The sequence below is a fragment of the Petaurus breviceps genome, unplaced genomic scaffold (genome assembly GCF_028583685.1).
Source record: "Petaurus breviceps papuanus isolate PSGF00001 unplaced genomic scaffold, PetGlider_PUasm1.0 185, whole genome shotgun sequence".
Lineage (NCBI taxonomy): Eukaryota > Metazoa > Chordata > Mammalia > Diprotodontia > Petauridae > Petaurus > Petaurus breviceps.
In genome coordinates this window covers 29,224,681-29,238,968 of record NW_027185797.1, presented here as the reverse complement: position 1 = coordinate 29,238,968, position 14,288 = coordinate 29,224,681, and the positions used below count along the sequence as shown (strand labels likewise).

Genomic DNA, 14,288 nt, shown 5'->3' with positions numbered 1-14,288 from the left:
GGTTTGAATCCCTGCTTTTTTGCTTCCCACTCGTATGACCTTGTCAAGGCACATCTTCCACAGCATTCAGTGTCTTCATCTGTAAAATGAAGTAATTGGCCAAGATGTACGTACTCTGGGGTCCTGTCTTCCATCTCTAGGAGACTTGTATTATTGTTTCTTTCTCTCTCTAGCACTGGCACAGAGTAAGTGTTTAATTACTGTTTGTTAATTAGTGCTTGTTGACTGACTGACTGAATTCTATGAGAATTATTGTGTTATAAGAAAGGATGAGGGACAGGCATAGAGTAGAGCATAGAGAGTTGTCCTCAGGATCAGGAAGACTGGGTTTAAGTCATATAATGACTGTTAGTCATAGAGTCAATAAACATTAATTTATTATTATTAATAAATGATAAGTAAATAAATAATAGAGCTATTATTAAATTTTATTAAGTCCAGGCTTTGCAGCCCCTTAGGGACCCAGGCAGCTTTCCAACACTCATATTTCAGAGCAGATACAGCCCTACATTGGTAAAGGGAATTTCTTCACCTGGAGTTCCCTAAACCAAAGAAATCTCAGGCAAAGGAGAGGAAGATGAGGAATTCAGAGAACCATGGGAAAACTTGCATCAAATGATGAAGAACGAGGAAAGTAGAGCTAGGGAAACATGAATACAATGACTGTCTTGGGCAAACCAAGCTCTACAGACTCTGCTGAGCTGAGTAACTGACCTTGGTCCTGGAAATCTGATAAGGAAGGGAGCAAACATCTCTGCCTCAAGGTGGGGGGCTAGGGAAGTGGAATACAGTATACACAAGGTGACCCAGACACTGTACTGCTTAGCTTCGATGAAATGTTTTCTTTTATTAGAGGGGAGGCTTCAGTCTCTGGAGGCAGATGGAGGAGTCCAGGGGAAACATAAAAAAGGCATGATATTGGAGATTGACAATGGAGCATTTAAGAACAATGAATCTCCATTAGTTACTGCTTTTTTGGCAGCCTGGCATTTTCAGGGCTTCCTTGCAATGGTTGCTTAGGGTTTCAGTTCCACAGCCTACCTCTACTTCCCTAGTGCCCCATATGGTTCTGAATCTGTTTGCTTCCCTAAATTCAACTGGCCAACAGGAACCGATGCTGAATTTCTCTAAGTGGGTGATTTAGGTTCCCAATAAAGGACTCCTGTTGCATGGGCCCAGGGCATCTCCTATTTTCTCCCATGGAAGGAAAACTTAGGCTTACTATAGAGCTAGATTCTATTTTGGAGGAGGCAAAATTTGCTTTGGGAGTGAAAGGAACAGAGCCCTCAGAATCCATGAGTGGGAGAGGCTCTATTAGAGATAGCCTTGTCTTGGGGGGATGGAATAAATTGGAAATGCAGAATAAAAGGGGGAGGAGGAAGTGAGGATGAAACAAAATTAATTTCTGCCTGTCTGGTCAGAGATGGGAATCTTGTCTAGACACTTGTCATGTCTGGGGATGGGACTCTCCCATCTCTCTAACTGGGCTTTGTGCTCACCCTTAGGACTGTCGCAGGAGATAAGTCTTTTTCTCCAGAAACAGTTTTTCCAACAGAGCTGGCATTGTGCAGCATTTTAAGGTGTGCAGAGTGCTTTACATATGTTAATGCTTAGATACTGGTTTTTTTTCTTTTTGGAGGGGGGAAAGCAGGGCAATTGGGGTTAAGTGACTTGCCCAAGGTCACATGGCTGGTAAATTGTTAAGTGTCTGAGGTCGGATTTGAACTCAGGTCCTCCTGACTCCAGGACTCTATTCACTGTGCCACATAGCTGCCCTTAGATACAGTTACTATCCCCATTTTACAGATGAAGGAACTGAGGGAGAGTTTAAGTGATTTGCATAGGGTCACACAGAGAGTAAATGTTTGGGGTGGGATTTGAACTAGTGTCTTTCTGATTCTAAGTCCAGCCCTCTAGCCACTATTGCATGAGAGCCTGGATATGGTACCAATGTGCTCTGACCCAAGATACTGATATGGGGAAATGATTCATGTCCTGCTCCTATGCTGATCAGCAGTACCGGCAGTGGGACCTCACCACTAAGGTCTCATCCATTAGGGTCCTGTTACCCTGTGGCCTTTGATCCAGGCTTAAGCTCCCCTCCTCCCCCACCATGAGCCTTCTGAGACTATGAGCTGGGCTCTCTGAGGACTGGCTGTCCCTTCTCCTAGAGTATCAGCATCTGGGGTGAGTGTGCCTTTTTTTGTTTTTTACTTTTTGGAGGGAAATTTGGGGTTAAGTGACTTACCCAAGGTCACATGGCTACTTTTTATGTTAAGTGTCTGAGGCCGTATTTGAACCCAGGTCCTCCTGACTACAGGGCCAGTGCTCTACTCACTGCGCCGCCTAGCCACCCCTTTCAATGTGCCTTCTATGGCACCAGCTCCAACCTGAATTGACCCTAGGCACAAGAATTCCTAGTTTTAGGGCCACTAAAAGCCTGTGTTTTATTGCAGAGGTGGCAGGTTGGACGCATTGAGAGGATGCTGACATTATTCTGTAAGGAGAACCAGATAAGTGGCTGTGTTATGGTAGGAGAAGCCTACAGTGTGTGGCAGAGACTTGGGTTTGAATTTTGGCTCAGCTGCTTCCTTACTGTCTGGCTTCAAACAAGTCCCTTGATGTCACTGGGCTTGCCTCAGTTTCCCCATTTATAAAATGAGACAGTGGGATTAGATGATCTCACTTGACAGCCTTGTAGACATTGAATGACCACTTGTCGGGGATGTGGTGGGAGGGGATTCCTGGTCAGGTAGAGTTGGGCTTTTTGAGATTCTGTCTAATTCTGAGATTCCCTAAAGGACCCTAAGGTCCATTCCAAATGTAAGTTCTACAACCTTGAATGAGTAAAATCCTTGAGGGCAAGGCCCCAGCTCCCATTTGGATCCTGAGTTTCACACCTGGCACATATGACATCTAGTAGGTGCTTAATAAATGTTTGCTAATTGATCGAGAGACTCCAGCCAAAACTCTTCTCGTCTGCCATTTCCATCTGTGAGCCTTTGCCCAGACTGCCCCCATGCCTGGAATGTGCTCCCTCTGACCCTCCTAAGCCCTCATCCCCTTCAGGGCTCATTCCAAGATCTATCTCCCTTAAGATGTTTCCTAGTGGTCCAGTGATGAGTGCTTCCCACCCCCCCAAAATATTTTGTCTTTCTTTCTATATAGCGTCTTAGTGAAGTTAAGCTTTAATAGTTTAAAATGACTGTATTTATGTGTCTCTCGGGTCACGCCGTCGTTTCCACAAGGACAGGACCTGCTTCCTTTTTCCTTTGTGTCTGTAGAGCCTGGCTTCATAAATGCTTGTCAGGTTTGCCAGAGATTGTCTGATGAGAATCACAGCCTGAAGAAGAGGTCTTTTAAATAAGAAAACATTTGGAGCAGGGATGAACTCCCCCCGCCCCCTTCTTCTCCCTCCTGTTTCTTTTTCTCACCTTTTTGAAAGATCGATCGGAAAAAGGTTCCTGTGAAGATCCACTTGTTCACTGACGCTGAAGTAGATGGGGCCACAAAATGTCTTCCTGGGACAACATCCAGGAATATCTTAGAGCCTCTAGTCAAGCTTTTCTTAGCAACTGGGATCCTCCAGTTTTAACATGTAATTTCAGAATTACTGTTGAAGAGCCTTCTAAATTAGAGTCATAATGAGTCAGAAATAAAAGTGGAATGGATTCTGGACTTGGCATAAGAGGACTTGGGTTCGAATCCTGCCTCTGTCTCTTAATACCTGTGTGTGACTTACCAAGCTTCATCATTTGTAGAGTAAGGGAATTAACTGGGCTAGGTATCCTTCAAGACTCCTTTGAGCTCCCAATCTGTGAACCTGTGAATCCAGGGAAAAGTTTGGTTTTTACCATCCACACAGGAAAACAAAGTGGATGAAGAATCATCGTATACCTTGGGCAAGCACTGCCCAAGATTTGTACAGAAAGAGGAGAATGAGATGAGTTGTCTTTAAGAAATTGTAAAGTGCTCTTAAGGACCCCAACCCTGACGACTGAGTGTAGGATGAATTTAAGTGGTGAGAAGTAAGGCGACGAGTGAGGTAACTGCAGAAATAGAGAAGATGTTTATCAGAGATGTTGTGAAGGTGGAAAAGACAAGATTTGCCAACTGGCCAGGTAGAGAGAGTGAGAAGTCCCAGAGGATGCTGAGATTCTAGGCTGGGACGACTGGGAGGATGAAGGTGCCTTCAATGCTAACAGGAAGTTTGGGAAGAGAGGGAGTTTTGGGGAAAAGAGAATGAGTTTTGTTTTGGAAATGATGCATTTGAGATGCCCGCGGGACATTCAGTTAGGGTGTCATTGGATGGGTTACATCTAGGGACTCCACTGGCCCTGAGAGAAGGGGTGGGGGCCCCAGCGCATTGGTGGGCCCCATGGGAAGCATGGATGAGAATCCCACAGCTTAGAACATGGATAGATTCTGAGAGTAGTCACATAGACAAGGTCTCTATTGAAGCATTGGTAAGCTGGAGACAAGACTAAGCTAAATCAATATCTGAAAAGGAAAAGTCAGAAGGTGATTGTAATTCAGAATTAACATAATAACTTCTACTTTAGAAAGCACCAGATTTCGAGTATGGGAGAGTATACAAGATCCCGGGGCACCCAGCTCCCACCCCGGTGCCTGGCACATAGGAGGGCCTTCATAGAAATGTTTGTTGATTGACCGATGGATCTCATTTGAGCCTCCTAGCCCAGTGAAGCTGGTGGTAGATATATGTTAACCCTGTTTAATGCATGAGGGAATTGAACCTTGGAGAGATGGTTTCTCGGAGCCCACGCAGTTGGTTAATCAGCAGCCAGCTGGCCTCCTAGTGACCATGGAGGGAACCCGATTTCAAGCCCTGCCCTTCCTCATCCAGCCTGCTCCCATGCCTGTCTTTGGGAGGTGGGAGGGAAGGGTTAATTCTAGTCATCTCGAGCCCTCTTCTTTCATCTTTGATTTCTCGTTAGGCCGAGAAATCATTAAAAAGTTTAATAAGATTATTAAGCTGATTGAGTGCATCAGCTGCTCAGAACATCTCCCCAAGAACTCCACGTGACCCTGCAGCAGACCCTGGTGCAGAGAGGAGGTTCTGGGCTGTGCAGAGTGAGTCAGCCTTCTCTGGATCTAATTAGCAAGCCCCAGGTAAACACAGGTCTGCTGGATTTCTCAGTCCCCTCTTGAGAAGTTTCAATGAGTCCAGCTGGTCTCTAGGGTGAAACAGAAACTCCTCTGTTTGGCCCTGAAAGCTTCTCTGGCGGTCAGACAACAAAGATTTATTAAGGACCTACTGTGTGCTGGGCGCTGTGCTAAATACTAGGGATGCAAAGAAAGGCCAGAGAAAGAGAGAGGAGTGTCCCTGCTCTCCAGGAGCTTTCTATCTAAAGGAAGAGAAATACACAAAAAGCTAGAAAAGGAAGAGTGGGCACCCTCAGGTGCCTGCTGAATTCCAGAGAATAGCAGGGTGGGAATGCTCCAGCTGGGGTCTAGCCCACCTCTCCAGGTTTATTCCTTAGTATTGCCACCTCTGTCTTCTTGGCAAAGTGGCCAATTGACTTTAATCTGTACATAATGTTCCATCACCATCCCTGTCTTCTGCCTCAGCCTCCCTTCTGACCTCTGCCTTCAAAGCTGAGCTCAAGGGCTACCTCTTCCAGGAAGGCCAAGCCAACCCTCCTCCTCCCCTCAGCTGCTTGTCTTTTCTCCCCAGGAGATTCTCTTTATAGGTTTTCTGTTAAGTTTTCTGTCAGCTCCCTGAGGCCTTTATTTTTGTCTTTGTATGCCAGGCCCAGCACACAGTAGGGTTTAATAACTGACTGCTGAATGAATGAATGAATGAATGGATGACCAGAATGGGTATCTTGGTGGTGTCTGCCAGTCACCTGGACATAGTCATTCTGCTGCTTTGGGCCATTTGGGGGATGGGTGAGAAGGGGAAGGTTGGGAAAAGAATGTCCTTTGATCCTTACACTGGCATACACTGTGTGACTCTTAACAAGTTGTGTTTGGTGCAGGCCTCAATCATCGTTATGTAAAGTGGTGATTGATCTTACGTATTTTGTACATATATTCACAATAAATAGCATAAACAAGATTATATTTTGTGCCAGGGAACAGAGCCTGGACCTAGGATTTCCTTGGTACAGGGGACTCCCTCCAGCAAAGCAAGTTAATTGTTGTGGAGTCGTTTTTTTTCAGTCATGTCTGACTCTTTGTGACCCCATTTAGGGTTTTCTTGGCAAAGATACTGGAGTGATTTTGCCATTTCCTTCTCCAGATTGTTTTATAGATAAGGAACTGAGGCAAACAGGGTTAAGTGACTTACCCAGGGTCACTTAGCTAGTGAATGTCTGAAGCTAGATTTGAATTCAGATCTTCCTGACTCCAAGGCTGGCTCTCTGTCCACTGACCTGGGGCACCAAGATGTTTGGAATATGACTTACACCTCCCCCTCCAAAAACAAGAAGAATGATTTACCCTAGGCCACACAATCAGCCTGTAGGTGTTTGGCAGCATCTCTAATTCAGGATTTCCTGGTCAGCTCTTCATCTCCCAGACCACACTGTCCCTGGTTTGTATTATCTTTGCAAACAACTTTTGTAAAAGTTGAGATTTTTGCAAAACAGATAAACTTGGGGCCAGCCCTAGACTGAATCACAAGGCATTCCTTGAAGGGCCTAGAAGTTGAATGGTGATCTAGACTCAGTTGTCTGAAGTTTTCCCAGGAAATGGGGGCATGCACCTCTTGGGAGAAGTCTTAAGATTTGATAAAATCAGGGTTATAAAAGCCTAGATTTAAAGCCTAAAGGAACCCAAATGGTCATCATTTCCAGCCACCTCGTTTTATAGTTGAGAAGATTGAGGCAGATCTGCAAAAGAATGTCTTATCCTTCCAGACCAAAGTGTGTAATGTACTGTACCTGGAGTCAGGAAGACCTGAATTCAAATTTGATCTTAGACACCTTGAATAAATTGAGTTTGAGACCTCCAGGAGCCGGTGAAAGGGATCAAAAAAGCAGGTTGGAAAATGGGAGAAGAACCAGGAGTTATTTTAGAGACTCCAGGTGAAAATGGCTTGAGAAGCCCGCCCTCCGTGGTTGGCAGGGAGTTCTGAGGAAGCTCAGGGGGGTGAGGCCAGAGAAGAGGTGACCCATTTGATGCTGCTGCTGTGGAGGTCCCCACTGACTCCTCTTTCTGGCTCTGGGTGGGCATATGTGCCCATCCCTCAAGTGGTTTTCAGTGTCTGGCCTATTCGCTCAGTGGAGGACCTTGTCCCTGGGGAGGTCATAGACAGCCTCTTTCCCTGGGCATTAAGGCCAAAGCAAGAGGATTGAGTCTGCCTGGGTGGCTGTATGAGCCAGCTGAAGTGGGGACAGCCTTCTGACCTTGTCAAGGTGTGCACTTCAGCCTTGTCTTAGAGTTGATGGAAAGCGCTCTGCTGTTAGTGTGGTGTGGACAGTCACAGACAGTGAGAGGACTCTGGGAAAGTTATGGGTCATGGGGAGGCCCAGGAGAAGTGGGCAGAACTGCTGACTGAGCCAGGGAAAGGGCCATTAGTCATTAGCTCCAGGACTGGCAGTCAGCTGCTCTAGAAAATGACCTGAAAATGAGAACTATTAAAAGATTCTCTCCTGATGCTCACTTCAAAAACCAGCCCTCTTGCTCAGCAATGACTTCTCTCCCTCAGCTCCATACCCTTCCCTTGTAACAAATAAGGGGCTTCAAGCAGAGACTTCATGACCACCAGCCAGGGATGCTACAGTGGGGAGTCCTGTTGCATGTGGGTTGCACTGGACATTCATGGAAGTCCCCCTTCTGACCTTCCACTTTTATGAGTCTGGGAAGTAAGTACAGTCAAGAAAAAGAAATACATAGGCGATATCTGTGTATGCTTCATTCTGTACCTGTGGTCCCCCACCTCTTTGCCCAGAGGTTGGAGGTATGCTTCCCCTGAAGTCACCACCAGTAACTAGCTCTCTGAAGTCTCTCATTGTTTTCCTTTAATATTATTAGGGTTATGGTGTCAACTGCCCTTCTGGCTCTGTTTACTTTTCTGTGTATAATTCTTCCCAAGTTTCTCTAATTTTTCATCTTCATCATTTCTTATGTATAATACTATTCCACTGTTTAAAAACAGTTTCTCAGAAATGTGACGGATACCTTAAGGCAGGGGGTGAGGAGCTGGCATATTTTATTTTAAAATTGAATTTATTATTATTATTATTTTAATAATAATTTTTTTTCTCTTCTATCACTGCACTGGGGGATATGGGAAGGGACTATCAAAACAAAACAGATTCCCATCTTGTCCATGTCCAAAAATGAGTGTTTCATTCTGTCTAATAGCTAACCTGCTGTGTGTCAGGCCCACGTGGGGCTGAGCTTTTTGCAGTTGTGATCTCATTTGATCCTTGCATCAAACTTGGGAGGTAGGTGTTGCTATTATCCCCATTTTATTTCTGAGGAAACTGAGTCAGGAAGAAGCTGATTGACTTACCCAGGGAAGCAGAAAGTGCAGTTGAGACAGGAGACCATTTGTACTTACTTAACTTGTAGGTAACAAATTGATTTCTCTCCCCATCCCCTTCTCCTTTCAGTTTCTATTCTGGAAATGAATGCTTTCTCTTTCATCTTGATGCAGTGGAGGAAATAAAGTCTCTATCCTAAGCCTTCTTTCAAGTTTTTGCCTTTTTCTCATAAACAGGGGTGGGGGAGGGAGGCAGTGGCAGAGAAACCTAGGTGATTTGATTTCATTTTTTGGAGGGGGGAAGGCAAGGCAATTGGGGTTAAGTGACTTGCCCAAGATGATACAGCTAGTTAAGTGTCAAGTGTCTGAAGTTAGATTTGAACTCAGGTCCTCCTGACTTTTTTTTTTTTAGTTCAATAACTGGCCATCGGTGCCTTTGTGGGACAAATGGAATTATTTAAAAGTTAGTTTGAAATTTTTCTGTGAACAAATTACTTCTTAATATGAGTCCAAACAGGGCATTATTATGGGCAAGCTACTCATAACGATTTAGATAAAAGCATACATTACAATAAGAACATACTTTTTATTATAATTTTCAAGAAGGCATTATATTTTTGGCTGCCTCCCAACTTGATTCTCCCCCTTTTTCAAGGTTCCTTCTGACTCAAGTTCAGTCATTTTGCTCTTGTGATTTTAAAATTTCTGAAAATCTTATACCTCTCTTTTTATGATGGTCACAAGGTGGTTAATATTGCTTTGAAAAGGAGAAAATGTAAGTTAATATTAGTATTATTATTATTACATATTTATATTATTATATTATAACAATATAATTATCATGTTATAATATATAATTATATTATAATATAATTAAAATAATATAATTATCATTATTATAATAATATTATAGGATTTTGTATCATATGCCATGTGATATCATATCATATTCTATTACATTATATTCTATTATTACATTATATCATATTATATTATAAATATATTAGCAATATGCCTCCGTCAGGGTGACCCTCCACAAGTCTCTCATGTTCTAGAAGGTGCTGCCCTGCCCTGGGAGAGGGAGTTCCCTGTATCTATGACATTACAAGTCCAGTCTTTATGTCTCCTCCTTTCCTGCCTCTGTCTCCCCCATTAGATTGTAAGCTTCTTGAGGGCAAGAACTGACTTTCTTTTTATTAAGTGAATCCACCAAGCTTAGCACCATCCCTGGTAGGCACTTAATAAGTGATGATTGAATTGGATTACCCCTACCCCTATTGTGGGTGTATGAATGAGGTGTGGACACATCCTTTGGTCTGGGTCCAGGGAGGGGGGGAGAGTCCCAGCTTGGAGATTTTGGCCATCCTTCTGGCCTTTTCATCTTGTCCTGACTCATGGGTCATCACCTATTTCCTCATATGACTAACTGCAAACCACATGGCCAGGGCCCAGCTTGTGTATTTCACAAGCTGGCAAAAGAAGGGAAAGGCCCCAGTTAATTATTTTTCTTTTCCAAGTAGAATTGTAGAATTACAGGATTGCTGTAGAGTGTGAGGGGGGATGCCTGAATTCTGAATGTGGCCTGGGGGCCCATGCAGGGTTGAGTTCCAGGCCTGCCTTCTCCCCTGGATTCTTCCCCTCTGTGAATGCTACCTGGGATTTCATTAGTCCTTTGAATGCAATGTCATATGTTGAGCTTGTGGCCCACTAAAGCCTGCGGATCTTTGTCTTGAGAGCTGTCACCTACCCATGCCTCTTCACTCCTGTTCTCATACCATTGATTTATTGAATCGAAGAGTAGGACTTGATGCGTATTCACCTTAATATTTGTGAACTGAAGTTGAGTTCGGCCTTTTCCCCATCCTCTCATTCCCCTTTGGCAAGTCCTAACTTGATTCACTGTTGGAAAAGAGGAAAAAGGTGAAGGGGGATGGTTGAGCCTCATCACCTTAGTCATTGTCAGCCTTCCTTTCACTATAGACAGAAAATAAACTACAAATGTAAGTTGATATTAGTAACACTATTACACCGACTTTATTATCATTACAGGCCGTGTGCCTCTGTTGGGGTGACCCTCCACAAGTCTCTCATGTTCTAGAAGGTGCTGCCCTGCCCTGGTAGAGGGAGTTCCCTGTATCCATGACATTACAAGTCCAGTCTTTATGCCTCCTCCTTTCCTGCCTTGGCCCGGAGGCGCCCATTGCCAGAAGCTGTCCGGGCCCTGAGGATGGCCTCTTTCTTCAGGGGACGATCTCTCAGGGCCTCCTATGTGCCAGGCACTGCTAGGTGCTGGGAACAGAAACACAAAAACTGGCCTCTGGCTCCCAGTCTCACCCAAGCACTGCAGCCCACACTCCCCTTCCCTGCCCAGGTGACTTTCCCAAAGAGCAGGTTACATTCCTACCCAGTCAACTCTAGGGGTTCCCTGTTACTGTAGCAGCAAGCACCCCGGCGTCCTCAGGGTTTGTTGCCACCACAGGTTCTTGGATCTGCTTTGTTAAAGGAAAGCAGCTCAAAATGGGTTAACAAGCTTACTTTAATCAGTCAGACATATATCGTTTACCTTGTTCAGGGGAAAAAGGTCAGCACCCCGAACTTCAAAGTATATAGGCAGAATTATCAAGACAGGAACAGATCAAGTAGACAGATTTCCAAACTGTCCAACCATTACATCCATACCAAATCAGCATCTGGGTCCCCCAAAGCCGGGGGGGCCCTGGACAACGGCTTCCCAGAATACAGATCAAATCACAGAACACTTCTCAAAGTGAGCCCCCAAAACAAAGCTACACATCAGGGCTTATATAGCCTTCTCCTGGCTCAGAGAATGTTAACAACCTTTTGGACCCACTGGCCAATCAAAAAGTATCAACTGAAAAACAAGCCTCCCACCCCAGGCTCCAGGTGCACTTTAGCCTAGGGGCAGGGAAGATCTTTAAAATTTACATTCCCATTACAGTTACCTCCAGAATAAAACACTTTCATTTTTTCATTCTTTTGCAATGTCTATTTTTGTATTTTTTAAGCATACATGAGTAACAGTGTGTTGTTATGTTGTATAATTTAAAAGTAAAAGTATACACATCGATGTGTATTTGTGCAAAAATGTTTTACTGAGAGGCATGAGTGGAAATTCCTGTTTTAGAGAAGGGGTTAAACCAGAGTGAGATTATCCATCAAAGGCACAGATGGATTGGGGAATGTGATTGGGGGTGGAGGGGTGGGGAGAGGGTGGGAGAGGAGAGGGTTGCTTCCCTGTTGCCCTCTGGGAGTTCAGCTCTTTCCCTTATCATAAGAGCATCACAACCCAATCTAAATTGGCAAACATTTATTGAGCACCTACTGTGTGTTGGACACTGTGCTAGGTGCTGAGCATATAGGGACAAAAACAGATCAGTTCCTGTCCTTAAGGAATGTCCATTCTATTGTGAGGGCAGGAGAGCATAGTGAGGAGAGAAATACTCTCTTGAAATTGTTTGTTATATGTTAATGAACCTGGCATGACTGTCAAATTTGGGGGAGAAATCACAAATATTTCCAAACTAAAATCCCAGTATTGTCTTATTCTAAAAATCACTCCTTTTTGGGTAGGCTGACTCTGTGGGAAGGAATTTTCCCAGACCTGTTGAGGGTCAATGAGTCACATCTCACTTCTCCTTGTAGAGGGTTGGAACACTGTCTCCCATCTTGATTGCCCAAGTCAGTCATTCTCTAGGCTTTCAAGGACCCCTTTTATTCTCAAACAAATCCCTTGGCTTGACATGTCTTCCCAGGAGTTTGTGAGCGTCTGGGTCCGGGATCCTCGAATTCAGAAGGAAGACTTCTGGCACTCCTACATTGACTATGAGATCTGCATCCATGTGAGTAGAAGATTCACCCTCAGGACCAGGGTAAAGCAAAGGGGGCTTGTAGGTATTTGATGGGAAGTCATGGCAGATTTGGAGAAGAATGAAAAGGTTTTTGACTTTGGAGAAGGTCATTTTCATTACCACTTCATCTCAGCTGTGACCATCAAGACTCGTTTCTTCTGCAGCTTTTAAAGCTGGCTCCCAAAATTTATTTAGAAATCTAGTTCATTTTTAGAGTAATAATATTGATGATGGCAATAAACAATGATACAGTTAATGATGGTAATGATAATAAACAACAACAGTAATGATGGTGATACCAAGAACAAGGATCTGAGAGCAGAGGAAAATGGGCAAAATAACACAGAAAGCACTTTTTGAACCTTAAGGTCCTTGAAGTGTCTCAGGTTGGATTTCACTTAGCATAGGGCACGGGCCATGATGAGTTTAAAGATGCCAATTGTCTGACTGAATGACTCCAGCTCCAGGGTTTTAACCATTAGGTCACACTGCCTCTCCTTAATTTTCTGGTGAGTGTGGAACTTTCCATTCCCACATATGATGAAATTTGAAATTCCTCATTAAATGCTCCTTTGTTTCTTGCATTTTTTGAGGAGGGACAGGGAGGATAGAACATTACACTAAATAAATTTCATAGCTATTCAGATGTGTGTTTCTCCCTAAGAGATGCAGAATATTTCACACTTGTAATTAGAAAATGGGGAGTAAATAATCACTTGGAATTAATTTACCTTAGCCCAGAGCCTGGGTCATTTTCTCTAAGGGAAAAAAAAAACCCAATATCCAAAAACAAAACTAAAGAGTGGCTAGTTTGTCCTATTACTTGGAATAAGACCAGCGTATGAGCTTAGAAGGGAAATCATGCCCTTGGTTATTCCTGGTTCATACTGGCCATCCTGTAACACACATAGGAAGACTTGTCTAGGGTTCTATGTTTATTTGACTCTTGCATTTCATCAGCCAGTCATTAAACATTTATTAAGCATCTACTATGTGCCAAGCACTGTGCTAAGCCAGGATGCACATTACAGGGTTCCAGAGCAAAGAGAGAGTACCTCATGGGGTTCTGGAGTAAGGGAAAGCACTTTGCAAGATTCTACAGTAAAGGAAAACACTTCATGGGGTTTTAGAGCTGGGAAACCTTTCTTGATGTCCCCAGTGTTTAGCACAGTGCCTGGCATACAGTAAGCACTTAATAAATGCTTGTTCCCTTCCCCCATCCTCCTTAATCTTGGTACCTTCCCTGTGTATAAATCTTGTTTGGACAGAGTTGTTTGCATGCCATCTCCCATTAGAAGGTAAGCTCCTGGAGGCCAGGGGCAGCTTTTTGCCTCGGTATCCCCAGGTCTGGGCACTTTCTAGATGCTTGTTGACTTGAGCATATTTTTCAGCATCAATCTCCTTCCTGTTGATGCTTCACCTGAAGAAGAGAATTCATTTGAAGATGACCGAGCTGACCCCTTTCCATTTCCTTTCCCTAGACCAATAGCATGTGTTTTACAATGAAAACATCTTGCGTCAGGAGGCGGTTTCGGGAGTTTGTATGGCTCCGACAGCGACTTCAGAGTAATGCGCTGCTGATGTAAGTGGAAAGTTCAGCCACAGCCTCTCGAGCCCCTCCTGCTGAGTTCAGGGCCTCGGCCCCTTCCGCCTGGACTGTTCCCATGGGCTGGGAATGGGGCGGCCCTCGGGTGCCTGCTTCCTCCTCCCTCTGGCCCTTTCTCTGCACTTACATGGCCTGTCTTCTCCCCCGTCCTGGCCATCAGTGCCTCTCCCTGGACTTCCTCAGCTGCCTTGGCACTGGCTTCCTGCCACTGGTCTTTCCCAGCCCTCGGCTCATCATCTCCCATTTATTGGCAGTAGCTTGCTTTGTGTATGTTCCTTTGCAGGTTGGTTACACTGTGAAGCCTTGAAAAGCAGGGACTGTCTTTGACTTCTTTTTGTATCCCTAGCCCTTGGCACAG

General features: G+C 44.4%; 1 protein-coding gene across 4 annotated transcripts in view; it reads left to right on the top strand.

Annotated features, from left to right (window-relative positions):
* The window catches only part of SNX10 (sorting nexin 10), a 64,848-nt gene that overhangs the window by 37,639 nt on the left and 12,921 nt on the right, over positions 1 to 14,288 (top strand). For 3 of the 4 annotated variants that reach the window (XM_069088679.1, XM_069088678.1, XM_069088680.1), the window contains 2 exons: positions 12,229 to 12,315; positions 13,806 to 13,906. In XM_069088679.1, the coding sequence (XP_068944780.1) occupies positions 12,229 to 12,315; positions 13,806 to 13,906 (188 nt within the window). Of the gene's footprint in view, positions 1 to 2,456; positions 2,500 to 12,228; positions 12,316 to 13,805; positions 13,907 to 14,288 lie in introns of all 4 variants that reach the window. The other variant, XM_069088681.1, reaches the window with a different exon arrangement.